Raw genomic sequence first — 21773 nt, 5'->3', positions numbered from 1 at the left:
TGTGACTGTTCTAATGCTCAGTGGCAAGTTGAAAGGTCATGTTTAATGCCCTGGGCTTTGACTGTGGACAAGAACCACTTCACCCCACCTCCCTCCACCCCTTAACCCTACACCCACCACACAGTTGAGCACAGCCCGTGTCATTATGGGGATACTGGCATTTGCACAGCAGTTCTGAGTTGTGTTTTCATTTTGAACGGGAATGATTGGATATGTCCACGCTGCAAAAATGGTCTCCCTTATTTATTTGTAATTTGTGCCCCACAAAGTACTGCCACATTTATGGTTTTGGTAAATAAAGCTGGAGCAAATAGTGTTTTGTGCAGATGACAGCGGGCACACAAAAAATCTGGTGGGATGCGTTCCTGATGGATGGAAATAGCTACTGCAGATGCAGGGTGATGGTGAATTGGATGGATTTGTGACGTAAACATCAGTAAACACAACATTGTGTGTGCAAGAAACAAAACTAAATGAGTTTGGTTGGAAAATGGGACATATTTTGAAAGGAGTGAAACATTTCTGTACCTTATTATCATACAGTGGCTTTACAATGAACATAGATGTTTCAACACTCTTTAATGTATGTGGCTTATTGGAATATTGGATAGTTCAATGTCCTGTTTTTTTTTATATATATTTATTGGTTTTCCTTTTTACAATAAGTACAAAATGGATCCATGAAATTTAGCACGCAACCATACTTCAAACAAACACACACATCCAAAAACACAACACCAAAATACAACATCGGCTCAGCTATACAATACAATAAAAACAGCCTGGTCTCACAGAATTCCGTGAAATGATCACGAACTGTTAACACCGCATTACGTGGTGGTGGCACGGAATGTGTGAAAATTGTGTGGTCACCAAGGAAAACAACACCAAAGTAAAATCAATGAGAAGATGACATAGCATTAGGAGCGACTACGGTAGTGAGTAGTATGAAAGCCCGAAAATCTGCGTAGGGAGGTTGGTTGAGGTGGTGGATGGGTCAAACACAGGACTTTCACCCAGGAGACCTGTGTGTTATGTTTCCTAAACCCAACCCAACCATCCCGTTCTTCTTTTCCTAAACCCAACCGTCCCGTTGTTGTCCCACGTGACATGGAAACGTAAGCCCACCCACAACCTTTCCCTTAACTTAAGCTTTTTTTTTTGGGGCACAAATTTTTTTTAAACCCCAATTTTTCTTTTTTTCTTTTAAAAAAAAAAAAAAAAAAAAAAAAAAAAAAAAAAAAATTATCAAAAAAAAAAAAAATTCAGATAAGGTTCCCAAACTTTATAAAATTGGTTAGATTTGGAATGTATCACACATGTCAGGTACTACATCAAACAACACTTTATGCCAGCCCTTAACAGTTGGCTGTTTATCACTAATCAACTGCAATAATATATTCTTCCTAGCTGCATATGTAAGAATACAGAAGAGTCTCTGGTTTTTTAACACTACATATCTAGCAGGGAGACCACGAATAAGAGATATTGGGTCCATCTGTAATTTTAGCCCAAGTATCTTTTCAATTTCTGTCAAGACATTAGACCAGTATCTCTGCAGTTTATGGCATGACCAAAGACAATGGGTTAGAGTACCAATCTCTGTTTTACATTTAAGACACATTGGTGACAGAGTAGAGTTAAAATGAGGTCTGCTAAACAATTAAGTGAAAAGTGATTCACAGAAACCTCTTTAATTAAAGAATCTGTGGATAACTCAGTGATGTTCATCTCCTGAACCGTCAAGGGAACTGCAGACAAACAAGCTGCAGCCAATTTTATTGCGGAATAAATTAGGTGATGTGGATGCTCTGTATAGAATTCCCATCAGCTTCTCCAGCTGATGTCAGGGATCTCAGGCGGTGGATCTCTGCGGTGCTTCATGTGCTCTCCTCTGTGACTGCCCTCCACTTAAAACTCCAACTCTCTCTCAAATACACAAACAGACACACATACATGCTGTTTGGGACACCTGGGACCTTGATGCCAATTACATGCCAATTACTATTTTCTTTCTGTTATTTTTCTCTTTTTTAGTGCACAAGCACATCACATGTAAATTGTTATTTACATGTTTATTAAGTTTGGTGTTAAAGCAAGATTTCTCTTTGGCTAAACGGGTGTTCAATTAACATATACAGCCAGCTGGTATCAGAGATGTTTTAAAGCTTAAGTTGTTTGCTGCCTTTAAAAAAAAAAAAAAAAAAACCTGTTGTGATAGACACCCACACAGTGCATCATCTTACACTGGTTGGTCTAATAATTGTGTGTTTCAGATCAGCAGTTCGTTCTGGAAAGCAAGGCCAGACTGCGTGAAGAATTGTTCGAGTGCTTCCAGACTCTACAGGTTATAGACTGGACTTTTATCTCGGTTCAGGAAACTTAGCAGTGGAAAAGTGCTACATAGAAGAAGGCAATGCGCCATGTTAGCCTCCAATACCATCTCCCCGTGCCAAATGGCCCCAAAGACAATGCAATAAAAGTGAAGGATTTGCTTCGGCCAAAAGCCATGTCCTTGACAGATCAGAGTTGTCCAATCTTCCTCTGTCCATCGTTCTCAGTAAATAACTTCCCCCCCGCTTCCTCGATGGCTGGAAATAAGACTGTCACTGGGTCCGGGGAATATAGTGCGTTGCAGATTCATTGAGGGTCGCGCAGAGCCTGGCAGAGTAGAAACTGAGTGACACTATCATTGCAAACAGAAGTAAAAAGTTCTAAATAGTAGTCTTTCTTTGGGTTTCAACAAGAACATTTTCCTCTTATTTTACATAGAGAAACAAGATAAGTAGGTTGTTATATACTAACTACAAATAGGCAACAACGTAGAGAATGTTCAAAATATCAAGACACATTCCTGATAATGAGTTTTAGTGCCTTTCATCTTAATTAGGTCGGAATCTTCTTCTCATTACAACTTCTCTTTATTTTTTTTATACCTGTTGAAATTAATAATGGATGATTGGTTTTACTTTATTCGTGTATTCATTAAAAAAAAAGAAAAAGCCCTCAAATTTACCAATAATAAAAAAGAAAAAGGAATAAAGAAAAGAGAAAAACTATAAATGACACAAAATAAATGATATTTTTTCTTGCTACCTTGTGACAGCAAAACAAGCTGTAAAAACAACATTGACAAATCATCACCTAATAGCCAACTTGTTAGCAAACAGTTGCCTATTCATACATCCAGCAGATACAAAATAACATTAGCCCTTCAGCTGCTAAATGCTCCACTATGTTCACCAATCGCAAACTTTTAATGTTTGCCATCTGGTGCTGGGCAGGTAGTGTACAGTGGGTTCATCAGAACTTTTAGTAATAGCTACCGGGTGGAAATACAACTGAATAAAGTGAAAGTGAACTAAAACAGTAAAGTTGTAAGCTGTAAAACCCAAAATGATTAGCCAAAGGCTGTAAACTCTCCGTTGAACTAAAAGGGCAACTGTTGAGTCTGGTGATGATTCTGTGTGAGTTCCGTCACTACAAGCAACCCTTTTCACCTTACACGTAGCCATTTGACTGATTGTTAAAATAAAAAATATTGGTCAGTACAGCTTGTTCTAGTTCCTAGGTAAAATCACTTTTGTGAGAATTCAATCACATCCTTCCAAAACGTTTTGTTTCCTTCTTGCACCAAAAATACACAAATCAATTAAAATGACTATTATAACTAAATGTGTGGTGGTTATTGATAAAGCATGACTTGCAGCGACTATATTTGGTATATTATTCAAAGCAAGGCTTCAAGTCTCTTAAGTATCGCCCGGTTTCAATATATTTTCTGAGAGACAGAATAGTTTTGACATGTTTGAGAGGTTCTTGCAGTCGGCGGGTATTTCATGCCTGTTTCACTGAATGAATTGTGATGGGCTGCTAGGTCCAGGCGTCTTTAACAGTCCCGACAAGCCTTTGTTCTTTCCCTGTTTTCATGTCTGATCCCCAACAGCCCACAGGGGGAAGCTCTGTCGGCTGTACGCTCCAAAAGCCTTTCTGTTTGATCAACTTCTAACATATTTGAACAATTTAGGCAGGGATGAATGCAGGTAATTCAAAGCCTGCCAAGACAGTGTTTTGGGGAGATGAGAAAACGCGCGGGTTCACAAGGAGTAGCGGAGAAACTCATTTCTGCGCTGCCGCATGCTCCAAAAAACTTCCCATCAACATGTAAACGAACCCCTACAGCGGCTGGCATCCTCCATCTGCAAAATAAAAAATAAAACACATTTGAAATGATCCTTTCTCCCCCAAAATCATCTCTACCCTTCCTCTGCTTCCCTTTCCTCGGGCAATAACTTATTTCACCCAGTAGAGGCCAGTGTGTAGCTGATGAGGTCATCCACCTAATATGACAGCTATACACTGCAACAAAAAAAGGCTTTTGAACACCTTCAGTGGAGGTCACAGTGAAGAGGGGACATGGATATCATTTAGTTCAGTCTAAGCAGGAAAATCATTGAGAGGAAATCAATGGGACGTCGAGCAGCAGGAAACAAAGACAAAGACAAATAGAGTTTGACAGTGAAGTAAGGTAAAACCATTAAAGCCATTTCCGCCATTGTTTGAAGTAGAAAAACACAGCGAGCGGAAGAGAGAGCCCTGTTCAGTATTACTATGAAAGGACATTAAAGGTGGGTGTCATTGAATACAGTTACTACAGTAGAGTGCAGATAAGAGGTCAGTGCCATTATGGTTGATGAGAGCCCTCCACTGACAATTAAATCAAAAGAAACCAATATCACCATCCAAACAAGTCTCCTGCTTCCAATTTCTGCCACACATTAAGAAGAAAAATAGACTTTACTGAATAGGTGTGATTATTTTCCGTGGTTGAGTCATCAGAAATAAGCTGCTTTTTTCCCTTTATGTGGAGATTTGAAGTGGGACTGGGAAATTTGGAAATTCTAATCATCATTTAGCACTAAAATCTCATTTCCACCACCCACCTTCTGTTGTAAAATAAATGATTTAGTGATCAAAGGGGAGGTGTGGAAGATACAAAGATAACAGTGTGGATATGCTGAAACTGTTAACAGCCCTGAGGAAAAACCCGTGATTTATTTTAAGTTCCAGTTTTTACCCTTTACTCTAGAAGCTGTGCAACTTTACAGCCTCTTTTTTACAGGTGTGAACCTGCAGAAATAATGATACTCTTCCCTCTGAAAACATAACTCATACAACCTTACAAATCAGTCATATCACTTATTTCTGATGCACATTTACCTGTTTCTGCCATTTTTTTAAAACAGTGTCGAAAAAATAGTGGATAGGTTTGTCTGCATTGAACAAATGATCTTTTCTGACCATATTAATAGATTTGATTTCACTTAATTCAAGATAAATGAGATTCAGACATTTAAATTAACGATTTAAGTTACTTATTCATTGGGTTTTTTCTGCACAATTTCACATCTCAAGCAGTTTTATTTATAGGAAAAAAGCAAAAGAGCTTCAAATATTCATTATTTCCATCTTACGAGAAAATAAAATCCATTTCACACATTTGTTATTCAGCCACTGGTTTTGCGCATATGTTGACGTATGTATATATGGAAGGACAAAAACAACAACTTTCCCTTAACTGTCCATCTATCTTTCAGTTTCAGACAGGTTGCCATGGAAATTTGAGGAGAAAAAACTCCAGGGACAAGCAAATCCCCAACCAACGAAACAACGTTATTGAACGGCACACTTAAAACTCCCATCTCTCTGTGGGTTGTCCATCTGGGAGCAGCGTGTGAATGAATAATAATCAACATTTCAAATTGGAGATGGGAATCGAACAGAGGCTTTGGATGTGCATGGATTAACTAACAGGGAATCCAAACGCGTTGGGCACATGTGGTGCAAATTAAAGGGTCACTGACTAATGTCCTAGAAAATAGTTGAGAATGACCACTCATGATTGCCTCCTCACAAATCGCACAGGTTAGTGATTAAAAGACCTAAAATCACTTGGTTGCAGTCATCCTTGAAATTGGACGGATACTGACGTAATGCTGCAACTCAAAGAGCTGTAGAGACAGATTATTAATGTTATTTTAAAATCAATAGGCTCTTTTTAGGCATCGCTTGTGGGGGGCCTGACTGGTCGAGGGTGTGTGACATGCATCTCCTAGATGTTAACTGTAACTATTTCTCTCCACTGCTGCCGTGTGATCTGAGGTGAGCCTCAGCCTGAAGGGAAATGTACAACTGTTTGCCTTTGTGAGGCTTTCGTAATCTGCAGTCAAGCTTTGTTCCACTGCCACACAAGCTACAGGGGAACCAACAGGACTGAAGTGCCTCAGCAAAACAAATGCACCATACTGTAGCTTTGTTATTCTACATCAGAGACCATATAAAGCTGCACCTTCAATACTTATTTTAAGAAGGCATCAAGAAAACGCATAAAAGCACCTCTGATTCACAGTACGTGGGCTCAGGAGAGCACCAGTTTAAATGTGCTAGGTAAATATATATAGCATATACTGTATACTACAGTATCTATGCCAGCAGTGTGACACTAATACTGTAAACACGACATCACGTTCTCAAAATGGTGGTAAGAGCTGTCAAAACTGTCCAACACAATTTGTTTTGCTAAAGTGAGAAAACACAATTCTCCCACACTTTTCTCAGTGATTGTTTTGCGCCGATGTCAGACCGGCAAAACTTCTCATCTTGCGTGTCTCAGTGACAGCACAGCTTAGCATGCCTTGCAAGCTAATGTCGCCACAGCTTGAAGATGCAAGATGAGATCTGCAGGCAGAAGTGATAGGGGGAGAAAATTAATGAATCCTTTGACAGTCACATCTTCTCTCTCAGCTTCACTGCGCAATACTCTCGAGATAATAAAACAGAAACACCAAATTAAATCAAATGTATAAAAGCACAAACAACATTATGTTATATAGTGCTGACAGAAACGTTCTGCCTCACATTAGTACATTATTCTGCACAAACCTGATGCATAAACCTGTTTAATCAGCCTGTCTGGCAGAATCTAGCCTGTACTGTGCTGTAATGCTTTTTGGATAAAAATACCCACCAAATGACGTAGGTTATTTTATGTTCTGACTGCAGAGAGCAGCACATATCCTGCACCCACAGCTCCTTGGCACTAAATTGAAAAGCTTCATTGTATCCTGTGAAGTGAAGAATGGTGACTGGCTTTAATTGACATATAGATTGTATATATTGCTTGATTCTTTAACTTACATTTGTTTTAAGTCTAAGTTTTTTGTTTTAAGTTGTTTAAAGTATATTTTTCTTATTATATTATAACTGTGCATAGTGACTGCTTCATGTTGCACCACTACAATATTAATTGTACAACTCAGTGTGACTTCTGAATTTGAACATATGCAAATTCGTACTATTATATGAGTATCATAACTCAGCGGGTGAAATAAACAAAACTCCTGGAAGTGTGTCTGCCTAGAAAGTAATAATCTGTCACATTTTCATATAAATAATTTTTGGATTTTGCTCTTCATCTCATTCTCGGCTCATGAAAGCATAGATTTGCAGCTCCAAACAGCAGATGTCTGTTACAGTAGTTATTCACTGGACTTTTGTGGGGGGTAGTTGTGGTTTGTTTGAAATATACAAAAGATGATCTGAGGAAAAGTAAGCCACTTGCAGGAGCTCATACTTCTACTCATGCAAAACAGAAAAAAACAAGTAGAGTGCAGAAATACCACAGAAAATAAAGCAAACATAGTGATAGTCTCACTATATGGGGCTATTACAGTACTGTACATGTTCTCCGTCTCAGTTTATCCCAGCCTATACTCTGCTGCTGGACGTTTTGAAAAGCTGGAGTGCTGGAGTGAAAAGCTGGTGAGGGATTACAGGTAGATGGAGGCTTTATCTCTCCACCAGCAGCTGTATTCATGCTCCCTCTCAGCCTCGCAGTGTGACGCCTGGTTTGGGGGAAGTGGGTGGTAAACCTCTGTGGGGAAATGTTGGCGTGCGTGTAGGTGGTAGGTGTAGGTTATCTGAGACTGGAATCATGGTTATATCCAGAGGATGAGCAATATCTCCTCTCTGATGTCTGGTATGCAATATGGAGTCCTGCGCTGCATCTGAGGTTGTGCTGTATGGTACTAAGCTTTCTGCCTGCTGTCATTATTATTCAAATGATCACCAAAGTCAGCCTGCACAAGGGAAACATGTTGCTTCTTAGTATCCCACAGTCACCGGAGGCCTCCTAAATCGGATTAGTCCTCTGTTCAGTTTTGTCATAATGTAAGAATGCCCCCAAATTTTCAAAATTTCCTTTTTTTGTGGGGTAGACAGCAAATATATATATATATATATATATATTTATTTATTTTTAAAGATTATTCTTTTGGCATTTTAGGCCTCCCTTGTGACAGGACAGCTTAGAAAGGGGAGAGAATGACATGCAGGGGAGAATGACATGCAGCAAAGGGCCGCTGGTCGGAACCGAACCCGCAGCTGCTGCGTTGAGGACTGAGCTTCTGCACATGGGCGCGCCCTCCACCTGTCATTACATATTAAGGGCTTACGGGCATCTTCATAAATTGTTGAGATAATAAAACAAATTGGTTGCACATTCACAAATTTGGGGATTACTAATAATTTTTTACGCTGCGGAGGAAGGTCTGGCTAGTCCACACAGCTTTCCGGGATGGGTTTATTGGCATTCTTTTAAACCAATCACAATCGTCATGGGCGGTGCTAAGCACCATGCAGAGCCATGGTGCCGCTGCAAAATAACCTCGGTAAGGAACTTGTTTTGGAAGAACATTTGTACGTTAAAAAGTTTTTTAACAGACAGAAAACTCAGATTCGACAGATGTTCGCCCCCCCCCATTACAACACAAAGAAAGCGTAAGGAAATGGATATCCGGCCGAAAAGAGTGAAATCCGGTGGAATTTCTGGCGGCACCAGAAGTGGAACGTCGTGGATAAAGACTAACTGGGGATAAATGCTTGATATACAAAAGACAGATTTTACACTAATAATAACTTTAACATCCAGGGAGCAATTGACACAGTAACTAATGTATGTCTTTCTAATTGACTCTGCTTAATCATATAATATGTTTGGAACTTACTGACTGGCATTCATATATGTCAGCATGACACTGCAAAAATGCTTTATTAACACATCTACACAGTTGAAATAAACCTTCTAAAATCACTGTAGATTATGTTGAAGTTTATAAATGTATTATTCATGGGTGAGTCATATCTGCTCCATTCCACAGCACATTAAGTGCATTCACACTTTTAAGGAGACTGTGATGTCTGGGCTCTTGAATAAGCCGTCACTGCTGCTCCACTCCAAAATATTAAAATCCGCAGTCTGTTTACAAGCAAAAAATAAAAAACGCAGAGATATTAATGCCATTGCTCAAGTGGACAGAAATACAAATTCTCTGTATATCTCTCAGCTAAGTCCATTGAATAAGAAGTGGAGAAATGAACAGAGGAAGAGAGAGAGAGCGGCAGACGGGATGGGAAAGAGAAAAGGAGGGATGATGGCTTAATCAACAGGCGGACAAAAATGCCCACGCTGTGTGAAAAGGCTTTCTCATCCAGCATACTTTAATGAACAAGTGACTCAAGGTGCTTTCAACGGGTTCCTGAGAGGAACACTCACACACAGACACACATAAAGATAAATGTTGCCTATTCAATTACACAGACACCTCTAAATTGCCGCCTTCAGAGAGAGCGTCTGAGAGAGGGAGGCGCTGACTGTTGATGCTGGGCTTGAGAAACGGAGCTCTGTTTCTGGGCTGTCAGCGGCTGCCAGGGGGACCAGACTGCACAGGTCCAGTAGCCAGACAGCTAGGTTCTAAAGGGAACAAACCCAGCTATTCTTAGCAATCAAAAGGCACCCAAACAGAGAGAAAAGCACGAGGACGAGGACTGGCGATAACACGTCCCCTTGCAGGCTGTACACAGGTGATTCAGTGGCATTCTTCTCTGAAAGGAATGGAATTCAATGGTCAGGATGAAAATAGACGACTGAGTACAGCACACCCATATCAGCATGATCTAAAATGATCAAACCTGCTGATTCAACTACACTGTGTAGCCTTTAACAACATATTCTCTAAATGCACCACATCTATCAGTGTTTAGCCTGTGAACCCTTTTAGTTTTGACATTTCGTACATGGATAACTCATGAATACTGTTGCAGCTCTATTCAAACCTACTGTAATGTCAGTTTGTGTGAGTACTAGAGACTCCTACAAAGAATCTGTGACCTTAACATTGCATGAATGAACACAAATTCAAGCAAACCCTGAAATATTTGAACAAACTTAAATTTTTACGGCAGAAATCTAGCAGAATGCTTGCCAATTTTTGCCCCAAATGAGCTGTGGGCCCCTATTGAGATCCCTTAAACTATTTTTTATTTTATTTTTTTAATCGCTGGTTTGTACAGTATGTCCCATGTTGCACTAGTGAGGATTCTCTCTGACCAATCAGTGGTCTGCAGTGTTTAAACCCTACCTTTTAGTATCGGCTTAGCTCACTTAAAACCTTGACCGAGGTGGTACCGCAAAAAAATCGAGGCAGCATAGTATCGCGATATATTTCTGTACAATAGTGTATTGATACACAGATGCCAAGTATCTATTAATATATATATATGTGTTGGTCAGTTTGTCTGCTTAACAATCCCATTTTGCAGCAATACAATTGAAGTGAGATGAACAAACATATGAAATGTATCTTTTTAGATAAAACAGATGTTGACAAAGTTTCCTTTTGGGGACATCATTTCAAATTGGGAAAGAATTGAAGATGGAAAAAAGGTAATAAATTGCAATATATCGCAGAATATGTTTAAAATCACAATAATATCATATCGTGAGGCCTCTGGTGATTCCAGAGTAGAGCGTCATCAAGTCGTACCATGCAGTGGAAAAACGTCATATTAGTTTGAAATGTTTACCCCTTGAGTCAGTGCTAAAACATGTAGTGTTTTTGGTGTTTTACCAACCTGTCTCCACTGAGAAGAAGCACTTATTGAAAGTTTAATCCACTTGTGTGCCCCCCCCCTGGCTCTCTCTGTGCAGCCTTTTTTTCCATTTGAAAACGTGGCTAAAATATTACAAAGCTGAAGATATATATAACGAGGGGGAGGGAGTGGAGTTGCATTTGTAAAGAAAGTTGAACATAGTCTTCATTTGTGGTACTACAGTTTTATAATCCTAAAAAAAGAAGGGTAATTGATAACTACTGGAGTCGTAGCAGTGACAGTATGGGCCTCACATGAATGCTAATAATAAAGAAAAAAGGGGCACAGAGATGAGTGGGAGGATAAGCAAGTGAGTGGGTGTTTGGAGGCGTATATATTATATGATCACGGTAATGGAGGCATTCATGCTTAAAAAGAAGTCTTCAATTTCAGCAGTTTCAGCTCCGATGCTCTTACAGAGCCATTGTTTGTCATCCTTATTATTGTGTTTTTATCATTAAACAAGCCTGTCATTCTGCACCGCTGTTCAAACTGAGCTCACTTTTCAAGACTTGGCCTCAACCACAATACACAAACACACACACGCACACACACACACACACACACACACACACACACACACACACACACACACACACACACACACACACACACACACACACACACACACACACACACACACACACACAGAGTGCCACACATGCTGTTTTTGTTCCGGAGCACGGCTCCCTGGGGGCTCCTCCAGGGCTGTTTTGAGAGATAGCGGGGACCCTCTCCACCACTCTCTCCCCCACTGTCTGACCTTTACAAAACACAAGTCAGAAAATGTGGGGCATTTTCCCCTAATCATCTGCACCTAAACACATGAGAAATGGTGAGGTGTTTCGATTAAGGCTTGCAGAGTAGCATTTTCTTAGCTTCCTCTTGTATAATTTTTCATATAATTATCTATATTCCTGTTATACCTTTCACACCGCTGTTTATGCTCTCCCCCCTGCCTTGTGATTTGCTGTTTTTTGTGGCTGCATAACAGAGCTTTACATGCTTGTCTGCTTGGTTATCTCTTTTAAATGCCTTCTCTAGTCTATACACTTCTCATTTCATCCGTGTAGAAATCTCTCAAAAGCTCAGCTCAAGAAACACTCAGACCGAGAAACTCCTTCAATCCTTTCAATATGCCCTGTGTCTAGGTGAAGTATTTGCTCTTCTTTTGAACCACAACTACTGAGATGGGAAAGCCACTCAGAAGTGGATTTTTCTGCCTGACTTTTCCCAAGGACATAGTGCTGTATTTGCTGTCTGTAACTAAAGATAAACAAACAGTGAACCGTAAAGAAAAATCTATCTTTTGTTTTGTTTCTGTTTTTATAAATATCAGACATGTCTTGGCAGGAGCAGAAATGTTCATACAAGTTAAGACATTTCAGTGTAAGATCTTTTTAAATTCAATTTCTTAATTCATTTTAACTTTTTTTTGCCAGGTAAGGGCCATCAATCTTGCAAGAAAGAGGATACAGGCATCGGTCCACCTGAGATTATTTTGAGTGAGAACTTTCCAAGAAAGCAACTTCGGCAACAACAACAACAAACACTGTCCATACTAACAGAAGCAGCAAGATTAAACAATGCTTAAAACAGAATTCTTTTTTAGAGATTAATTTAATTAACACCAAGCTGAAAAGCATTATGTCAATGACCTTTTCTGACTGAAAGTCTTTAGCACCTGTAACCACTCCCAGCAGTGATGTCACAACGTATTTATCACACCCTGGAATACACTTTTATATGCTACAGCAAGGTGTTAACTTTAACATCTAGATTTTTTAAAGTTTGTTAATTTTATTCAAGTTCATGTGTGAAGAGCTTTGAACAACAAGAGATCTAAAAGCAGCATTTATTTATTTTTGGCCACTCAGGGGCAACAAGCGAGGTGTACATGTTGGCATAAGGTTGCCAGTGGAAGCATGTGGTGAGATGCACACAGCTGCAACTCTATGGTTGTTTTATGGACTGTGTCTGTTGTTTGGTTCCTTTGCATTACTAATTAGATTGGAAGACTTTGTGTTGGCTTTTATACGGGACCTGTGAGTCGGACGCTTACCTTCCACCTACAATATAGAGGTGAAGATGGTGCTTTCTTGTGACCTGAGTGGTCTTTTCCACCTGAGACCAGTGTTCACCACTTGGAAAAGAACTGTGGGAGTGAGACTTAAAATACCTTTTTCCTTTCGCTTGCACGTTCACATGAAACAACCTCCCAAACTAAAACGGTCTATAAAAAGATGGAAAGGCTAGGGGGAGAATTAGGTAAAAAAGCTTATTGCATATTTTACAAAACATGCTTATTGCAGCATGTTTTGTCTTTGCCATCCAGCACTTCCCCTTTACACAAAGTACACATGGAGAGTTTTGTTTTTATCTCTCGCTGGCCTGTTGTTTAGTGTTGTACAGTAAATCAGCTTTAGGCCATGGAACATGTTTGGCTGCCATCCCTCTTTTTACTTTGCAGATGAAATAGGTGGAGTGTATTGGCGCTTTCTGGTCTGTCCAGCTATGGGGGCTTGTCCCCTGTTACTGAAATAGAACAATTGTTATGTATTGTAGGTCTGACTCAATGTGCAACCCCGTACATGTTTTACCTGCCATTCCATTAATCAGTAGTGAATTCATGGGCTTTTTATGATTTGCTGTCATCCCAAGATTTGAACAGTACCCTCTTTGATTGAGTGGAATATAAATACGGAAGCTTCTCAGTGCTTATCTAAGAAAGAAATGCAGCAAAAATAATTATTAATATATTAATGGGACTAAATTTCATTTTAGATTTTGTATTGATGACTGCAATGACTTAATTTTTTGGTCCTTGGGGGCAGCAGAAATAAGTTTTTAACCCAATATTGTCACATCATATGGCAGTTCATATGGCAAACATTTGCCCATTTAAACATCCAGGAGGAACAACATTATCATTAATTTGGTGTTGTGGCAAATGTGAGTCCAATTTTCATTATTTTAGCTTCTCTTTGTTGGGCTCTATCAACTCCTGTGGGAAATATCTGTCTCTTTAGCTTCTAAATGCTCCACAGTGTTCAGTGATAAACAGGTGGGTGTGCACATCCAAGCAACTTCTTTAAAAAACTCAAACTAATGCAAGAATCAGGAAAAAGATTGGGACACTGTGTTAAAAGCTCCCAGCTATTTTAATTCTGCAACATTTTGATCTCACAGAGACCTTCAGAAATGATCCCATCACTATCACAAAGCAGAACAAGCAAGACACAGACACATTCATCACTCAGGTGATCTGCATCATCATCCGAGTTAATCTGCTCAGGCTGGACCAATCAGAGCAGAGCTGATAGAGAGAACGACGCTGTCTGATACTCCCACATGGGGGACAGAGCAGAAGGAACTAGAAAACTTAAAGATCAACATTATAAAGGCATTTATTGGATACAACACATTACAAGTTCAATCAAATACATATCATAAAATCATCCAGAAAAGACGATTATCATAAAAACTACTGTATAGAAAAATAGAAAATGTAGAAAATGGAAAACAGTACTATATTACTCTCCCATATTTATTTTGGAAGAGGTTAAGAGTAGATTGACTCTCAATCATGCAGATCGCAATCACCTGAGTGATAAATGTGTTTTTGTCAATTGCTTGTTCTGCTTTGTGAGGGTGATGTGATAATGACTGAAGAAAATCTCTGTGATATCTAAAAGTTGCAGAATTAAAATAGCTGGGAGCTTTTAACAGTGTGTGGCGAACTATGTTCACAAGCTAGTCACTAACTGTGTAATTTTGATGCTGAGCAGGTAGTGTACAGTAGGTTTTTAGAGCTTTTACCCTGAAACAGCTGATGGCCGCGACATATAATGGCACTTTGAGAGTGGTGAGAGTCAACCAAAACAGTAATTTTTGGCCTTAAAGCCAAACTATGAGCTGACCTTTGTTATAAAGCTCCATAAAACCTAGACAAACTGCTGATTTGTGTGATAATTCATTGTAGGTTCTTCATTATAAGAGACCTCTTTCACCCGCTTTGAATATTATCAGTTGATTGAATGGCTGTTATAAGTTCTTATCACTATCATTGATATGAGGCAGTAGGGCCCTACTATACCTCCTAGTTGGCTCAGTTGGTCCGTTATTATCCATTAGTAAGCTGGATCACCCATCCCTATACATCCATGACCCATCAGCATCAATATTCAACGCTCACCGGGTCGCTGTAAAATGACGTAGTATAAAGAGCAACAATGGTAGGGAGTAGTAACTAACACATAAACTTCATATTATAAAGAAGGTTGCAGGTGGTGGATGGGTTAAACCAACAGCACATTCACCCGGGAGAGCCGTGTTTGTGTCCCGTGTGAAACCAAAAGTCAATGTTGAGTTTTTATTTATTATTTTTTAATTATGTAGGGTATGTAACTTATGTTTTTTGGTAAAGTTCTTAACTCACGCAACAAATGTAACCCTAACCCTAACCCCAATCTAACCCTAAAGTATTTTAACCCAAACAACGATCTTTTACTAAACCTTACCAAGTAGTTTTGTTGCCTGGATATGTATTTTTGTGTATTTTAAATGTTTGCTGTTTTTTATATTGCTTAAGTGTGTTTTAATGTAGTGTATAACTTAAGTCAAAGGCACATTAGGACTAAAATATATCCTTATATTAAAAAAAAGGATCACCTCATATTGTATCAAGTATTGCGTGATGAGTCAAAGCAAGCTCGGAAAGACTTGCCTTTGGAAACTACATTTTTACATTCTTTGATTTGTTACCTTCAGGGGCAAAGAGTTATTAAAAAACATGTATAATTAATGTGCAGCTAAGTGATCTTAAACGCATACATGTGTGTTATGATAATATTTGTGTTCATCACTAACACACCACGGGGGGCGGGGGGGGGGAGGTGTTGCTTAGTTACATGCTCCCAATATGTATTTAGACAAGCTCTCCTATTGAGAACTGGATTTTGAGAGGTGAAATGATCAGTGAGCCACACACTGATCACTGGATGTTTCTGACGTTCCAGCTAAAAAAAAAACGAGGTGTGAGGTTTGCAAACATTCAGTTCTCCTGTATCTGTCTCAGCTAAGTGTGGAACTCTAGATTTCTACACAGAGACTTTACTATGTTTCTGACATTAATTGCAAGCAGTTGCTAAATGTGATCATATTTGGCTTCCCAGAGTAAAATATGTAAGAAAAACTTGTATTTTGATTACGATAAATTGGGGACTGTATTTATTTGATTTGAGAGTGTGGTGTATTTTGGCCACAAATATCTAAAATAGAGCTGAAATGATTAGTCGATTATTCAGTTAATCGATCCACAGAAAATTAATCAGCAACAATTGATTAATTGGCCCAGTCATTTACTAAGCATTCTCAAATGGGAATATTTGCAGCTTTTTACAGTTGTATGCCATTTTAATTTGAATACTTTTTTTTACATTTCATAGACTAAATTATTAATTGAGAAATCATTTAGTCTATTTTTTATTTGAAAAGTTTCACTTCACTAAACCTTCAGGTATGGCTATATCCTGCATCAAATATCTATCTTAGACGATGAAGGATGATGTGACCAGTGGTGAATTGAGCTGATATAAAAACCCCACTGCTTTAGTCAAATTATAGGTGTCTGTGTCATGAGAATAAGTAAGTTGTGGTCAGGTTTCCAGGGGCTAAGACTTGGAAGGAAAAAAAAACAGCCTCTTCTCTCCATCACAAAGTGTTGAGCTTTAAGTGTGTCTGACTGTGTGTGTATATCGAAGAAAAAGAGGGGAAGAGTATTTATGGAAAAGCACAAGTAGACGTACCTTAAGTTGGCAATCCCTAGTGCTAAGAGTTACACAGACAGCACACATGCCTGCCGAATGATAGTCAAATGCTCCGATCCACCCAGTCATCCATTATAGATGCTGTCATGCTCTGGAAATAGGAGCTACATGGCTGGGAGAGACTTTCATTTAATTTATTGACCTCAATAGGAGGAGAAACCTGTCATCTTAAAGGATTCTCTGGCTACAGAGGTAATGGTTAATTCACTTTAATTCCAAGAACTTCTTTCTTCAAGCTACTGTATTGGGTGCTCAGTCAAAGTCATGAACCCCATCCCTTTTAAAGCCTGCACTGCACCAAGAACCCATCACTGTGTGTGTGATTGAGGAAAATGTTTTCTTATCTTTTGAAAGGCCACAATACTTTTTTCTTGGAAAATGATCTTTATCGAGGTTGTTTTATTGGGTTTTCTCTCTGAAACTCTTAGATCTCATTGTATGCGCTTCTTACCGTTTGGATTCAATGATTTTTTTCTTCCTTTTTCAGGTTATGGAGAAGAATAGTTTGGATTCTCTTTTAAAAGCGTCTGAAGTATTTAATCAAAACAGGGTTTGCCTGTGTGCTGCCACAATCAGTAAAATATAAAATCAATCGTGTGGAAAGATTCAGACGGCTTTTCCTGGCAGACAGACTACAGGCGCTGCCATAAGGCTCATTATTAGTTTCTAAGAAGTGCTGGGGAACATTAAATCTGAGGTAGAATGCACTACACTAACATCCAATAATTAAATACAAGGTTTGAATACCTGATTTAAATTTCAGAGGCTTTCATAGTCCCTTAAACAGACTTAACTTATGTGAGGTCTTACAGTAAGTAAATGAAATGAAAAGTTCTTAATGCAAGTTTCTTACACAATGGGATGGGGTGCGCTCAGAGCCAGCTCATGATTAATTAAAACTGACAAATGGATATTATTTCCCTACCAGGATCAACCTTTCTACAGGAATTTGAGCACAGGAGTTTTTTTTGCGTTAACACTTGGTAATTGCCTCAGTCTCATGCTGTCTCTCCTTTCAGACAGCGCTGGCTGCTAGAGGATTTATTTCTCTCAAAAAAAGGGGGGGGGGAGAAGGCAGGAAAGTTGAAGAGAGTGAGGTTTCTGCAACAATTTTATTACAGTGGCAGGTGATAGCGACAGTAACATATTTCTGCTGATCCAGAACCAGCTAGATAATTGCATAATAAAGGAACTTCTGATTCTGATTATATGGAGGATGTTGGATTTAAAAAAAAACTGATGTCAGCAGCTCTGTGTAAACAAAGAGACAGAAGACTAATGACATTTTATCTATGAAAATTTATTGTACAGTGGCAATGTAATCTCAGCCATGTTCTTTCCTGCTTTCTTGCTGCAGGTGTAATCTTTTCTTGAGCAACTATAGTAGAATTCAGTAAGCCTGTTTTGACATTCATACACAAGTCTGATGCTGAAATATGCCGCAATTTACTTCCCTATTCATGCTCTTAAGAACACATTCACACTAAAAACCTAAATCACCCTTCAAACATTTTGTTACTTCTAAAATAGGGATGCCACGATCCAACTTATTCTCTCCTGATACCCATTCTGATACTTCAACTCAGGGTATTTGCAGATACAAAGTGTTGATCTGAAACCAGCACTCTCTCTATATGTATACCTCACTGTGACTGTAAACAGACAAAGTTTCTGTTTACATTCACTCTTAAGGATGCACACAAAAGCTTTTTATAACATTTTGTAACCTGCATTGTTTACATCCATGTATACTTGCTAGCAGTGTTCTTCTTTACTGCCTTTTGTTGGCACATTGCTGTGTTCCTGGTGTCATTACTGCCACCTGTTGATCGGTTGAATATTGTGAAACCATTGGCAGGAATATGTATTGCGTCACCCAACCCGCGTGTGTGTGTGTGTGTGTGTGTGTGTGTGTGTGTGTGTGTGTGTGTGTGTGTGTGTCAGAGGTGTATAGTCCAGGTGCCAGAAAGTAAAAATCCTGCCATGTTTTTGGATCTGCCTCTACATCAAGAACAGGTGTTTTCACTAACGAGCTCATCTACCTGGTAGAGGAGCTGGTTTAGTGATGGTTGGGACAGCTGCTGGACAGGATTTCTACTTTCTGGCACCTGGACTATACACCTCTGGTGTGTGTGCAAAACGAGGACCCACTCATAAAACAAACAAAGCGGGGACCCAGTCATAAAACAAACAAAACAGGGACCCACTCATAAAACACTGCTCCACAGCACTAATAGTGGTAAAAAAACTCCACAGGGTACCTTTAGTAAGGTCAGTATTAACACCAATACTGAACATTCCTTTAAAACTTCCATTTAACCATCTAAACATAAATAATACATACAGTTTTTGGTTTCACTCTTGTAGAATCAAAGAAAGGGTTTCTTTAAAGACAACATTTTGTTGCTCACAACAATGTTGTGAGCAAGGGTTTACTTGGCTTCACTTACAGAATATTTTGTTGAGTTTTGACAAATCAAATCAAATGTGTGTTAACTTTTTGTACCCTGGACAAGGTTTCACAGAGATTGACAGCAAATACAGCCATGCCTGACAGTGTACTGGCAGTGCCAGCCTGGTCTCACAGAATTCCGTGAAATGATCACAAACTGTTAACAGCGCATTATGTGGTCGTGGCACAGAATGTGTGAAAATTATGAAGTAAAGTCAATGAGAAGATGAGTAGCATTAAGTGCAACAATACTAGCGAGTATTATGAAAGCCCAAAAATCCACGTAGGGAGGTTGGTTGGGGTGGTGGATGGGTCAAACAACAGAACTTTCACCCAGGAGACCGGATATCGTGTCCCGCATGTCACGATTCCTAACCCTAACCGTCCCGTTGTTATTTTCCTAAACCCAACCCGTTGTTCTTTGCCTAAACCCAACCCGTTGTTCTTTGCCTAAACCCAACCCGTCCGCTGTATACGGCTGTCCCGTCCCGTTCTTTTCCTAAATGCAACCCGTTGTTATCCCACACACTAGTGTTAATTTCGTCAGACAAGACGAGACTAAATATGTTCGTCAACGACCTTTTTTTCCATGACTAAGACGAGACAATGACAAAACTGCGCCAATGTCAAAAAACGCTGACTAAGACTAAATTAACATTAACATTATTGTTAACGCAAAAAGACGAGACTAAAATGTTTTGCATAAAATTAAAACTAAGATAAAATCTTGCTTAATTTTTGTCTACAATCGTCTCTACTTTTTCATCATGAGATAGAATATTCAGCTGTTACTAGGGTTGGGTACCGAGACCCGGTGCTATGGCACCGACAGGTGCCTTAACGACCGTTATCTACCGGACCGAATAGCAACGCGGATTTCGGTTCCTGCGCTTCTCTCTGATGCTCATTAACGGACGTTAGAGTCAACCGAAACATCGCTGCACGGGACGCTAGTTAATACTACACTTGGCAGCAGGTAACGTTAGCCTACCGTTAGCTAGCAGCTGGAGTAAACACGGTTAAATTGCTGACAGCTAAACGGTGTAAAAGTTTGTCTGTATTTCACTGTGTAGGATTCCAACAGGTGGGATGTACGACAGTCTGCAGCTGCCGTTCTCTGAAAAACACAGATGCTGCGTTCACTTGAAATACGCCTCGCCAGCTTCGTGCTGCATTCAAAGTTATTGTAAAATATCCTTTTCCCATGCAGTGGTTGTTTTTGTCGTTTAACAGGAATTTACTGGTGAAATAAGGCTCTATATTTATATAACTTTATATAATTTATTTATTTTTATAACTATTTGACTGAAATGGTTATCAGAAATAATTTATTTAAAAAAAGACTAATGTTTTGACTAAAACTAGACTAAAACTTGACTAACAAAAAAAGATATGTGAATGACTAAATAGGACTAAAACTAACAAGGACATTTGGCACAAGACTAAGACTAAGACTAAATTAAAAATAGGTGACAAAATTAACACTACCCACCCATGACCTTTTCCTTAACTTAAGGGGCCGTGTTAATTTCACAGAATTCTACCGTGGGCCCATCACGGAATTTTTGGTGATTCTGAGAAACTACCACAGATTTTGAGTCAAGGGGCCGTGTTCATTTCATGGAATTCTGTGAGATCAGGTTGGGCAGTGCAGACAATCAAAAATTTTGGTATTGGAATCCAGCACAGTGGAAATGACACCAGATGAAAGATGGAAATTTCCCAGGCTATTCCTCTGTCTCATGAGACTTGCGACAACTATTGCTTTTCTCTTCTTCTTCATGTTCTGCCAAACAGCTGAATGGAACGTTTTAAGAAGCTCTCGAAAGTCATAAGTTTTAGCTGTGTAAAGAAATCACATTCTCTAATGATTTTCTTGTCTCTCTTTCAGAATGAATGGACAGAAGCTGTGGACACGGGTGGCCGTGATGGCACTCCTGGTGCTAACAGTGATGGCAGCTGAAGGAGGCAAAGCAGAGAAACAAGGTGCATTTTGCAAAGCTCGGGATAGATTCTTCAACTATAGAAAAATATATAGAATTATTAGTATCTCTGCAGGTTTCGATTTACTTTACACTGTATATGAATAGGAAAGAGGAGCACCATGATGGTCAGTATTAAATCCAATCTACAACTTGTTTGATGACGGAGAAGCAATGTTTCTCAATTAACCTTATCAATATAAAAATGTGACATACAGTGCTATCACCCCCCAAGATGTTGTGCTGTGAGAATATTACTCTTAACAACTTATTTAGTTGGACACAACTCTTACAAATATGAAATGGGAAAAAGCCTTTGGGGTTGCAGTAATTGGTGTCCTTTGAGAATTTACCAGAAACAAATAGCAATATCTTGCAAGTAAGGCTAGATAAGTCAGATAATTCCCACTTGGGTAAAGAAAACAACATTTAGCTAATTTAAATTCAAGTAAAAAAAGTAAATTTGCATTTGAGAACAAGCACTAAACTCATTAGCTGCATTGAAAAAAGTCAAAGAGACAC

At 39.1% G+C, this 21773-nt stretch overlaps 1 protein-coding gene across 1 annotated transcript in view; it reads left to right on the top strand.

The window, feature by feature from the left end:
- The window catches only part of ptn (pleiotrophin), a 42619-nt gene that overhangs the window by 8744 nt on the left and 12102 nt on the right, over window positions 1–21773 (top strand). Inside the window, exon 2 of the mRNA XM_039791604.1 lies at window positions 21161–21255. Within this exon, the coding sequence (XP_039647538.1) occupies window positions 21162–21255 (94 nt within the window). The 5' untranslated portion in view covers window position 21161. The remainder of the gene's footprint in view (window positions 1–21160; window positions 21256–21773) is intronic.

The sequence above is a fragment of the Perca fluviatilis genome, chromosome 23 (assembly GCF_010015445.1).
Source record: "Perca fluviatilis chromosome 23, GENO_Pfluv_1.0, whole genome shotgun sequence".
Lineage (NCBI taxonomy): Eukaryota > Metazoa > Chordata > Actinopteri > Perciformes > Percidae > Perca > Perca fluviatilis.
This window is presented reverse-complemented; position numbering and strand designations above follow the sequence as displayed.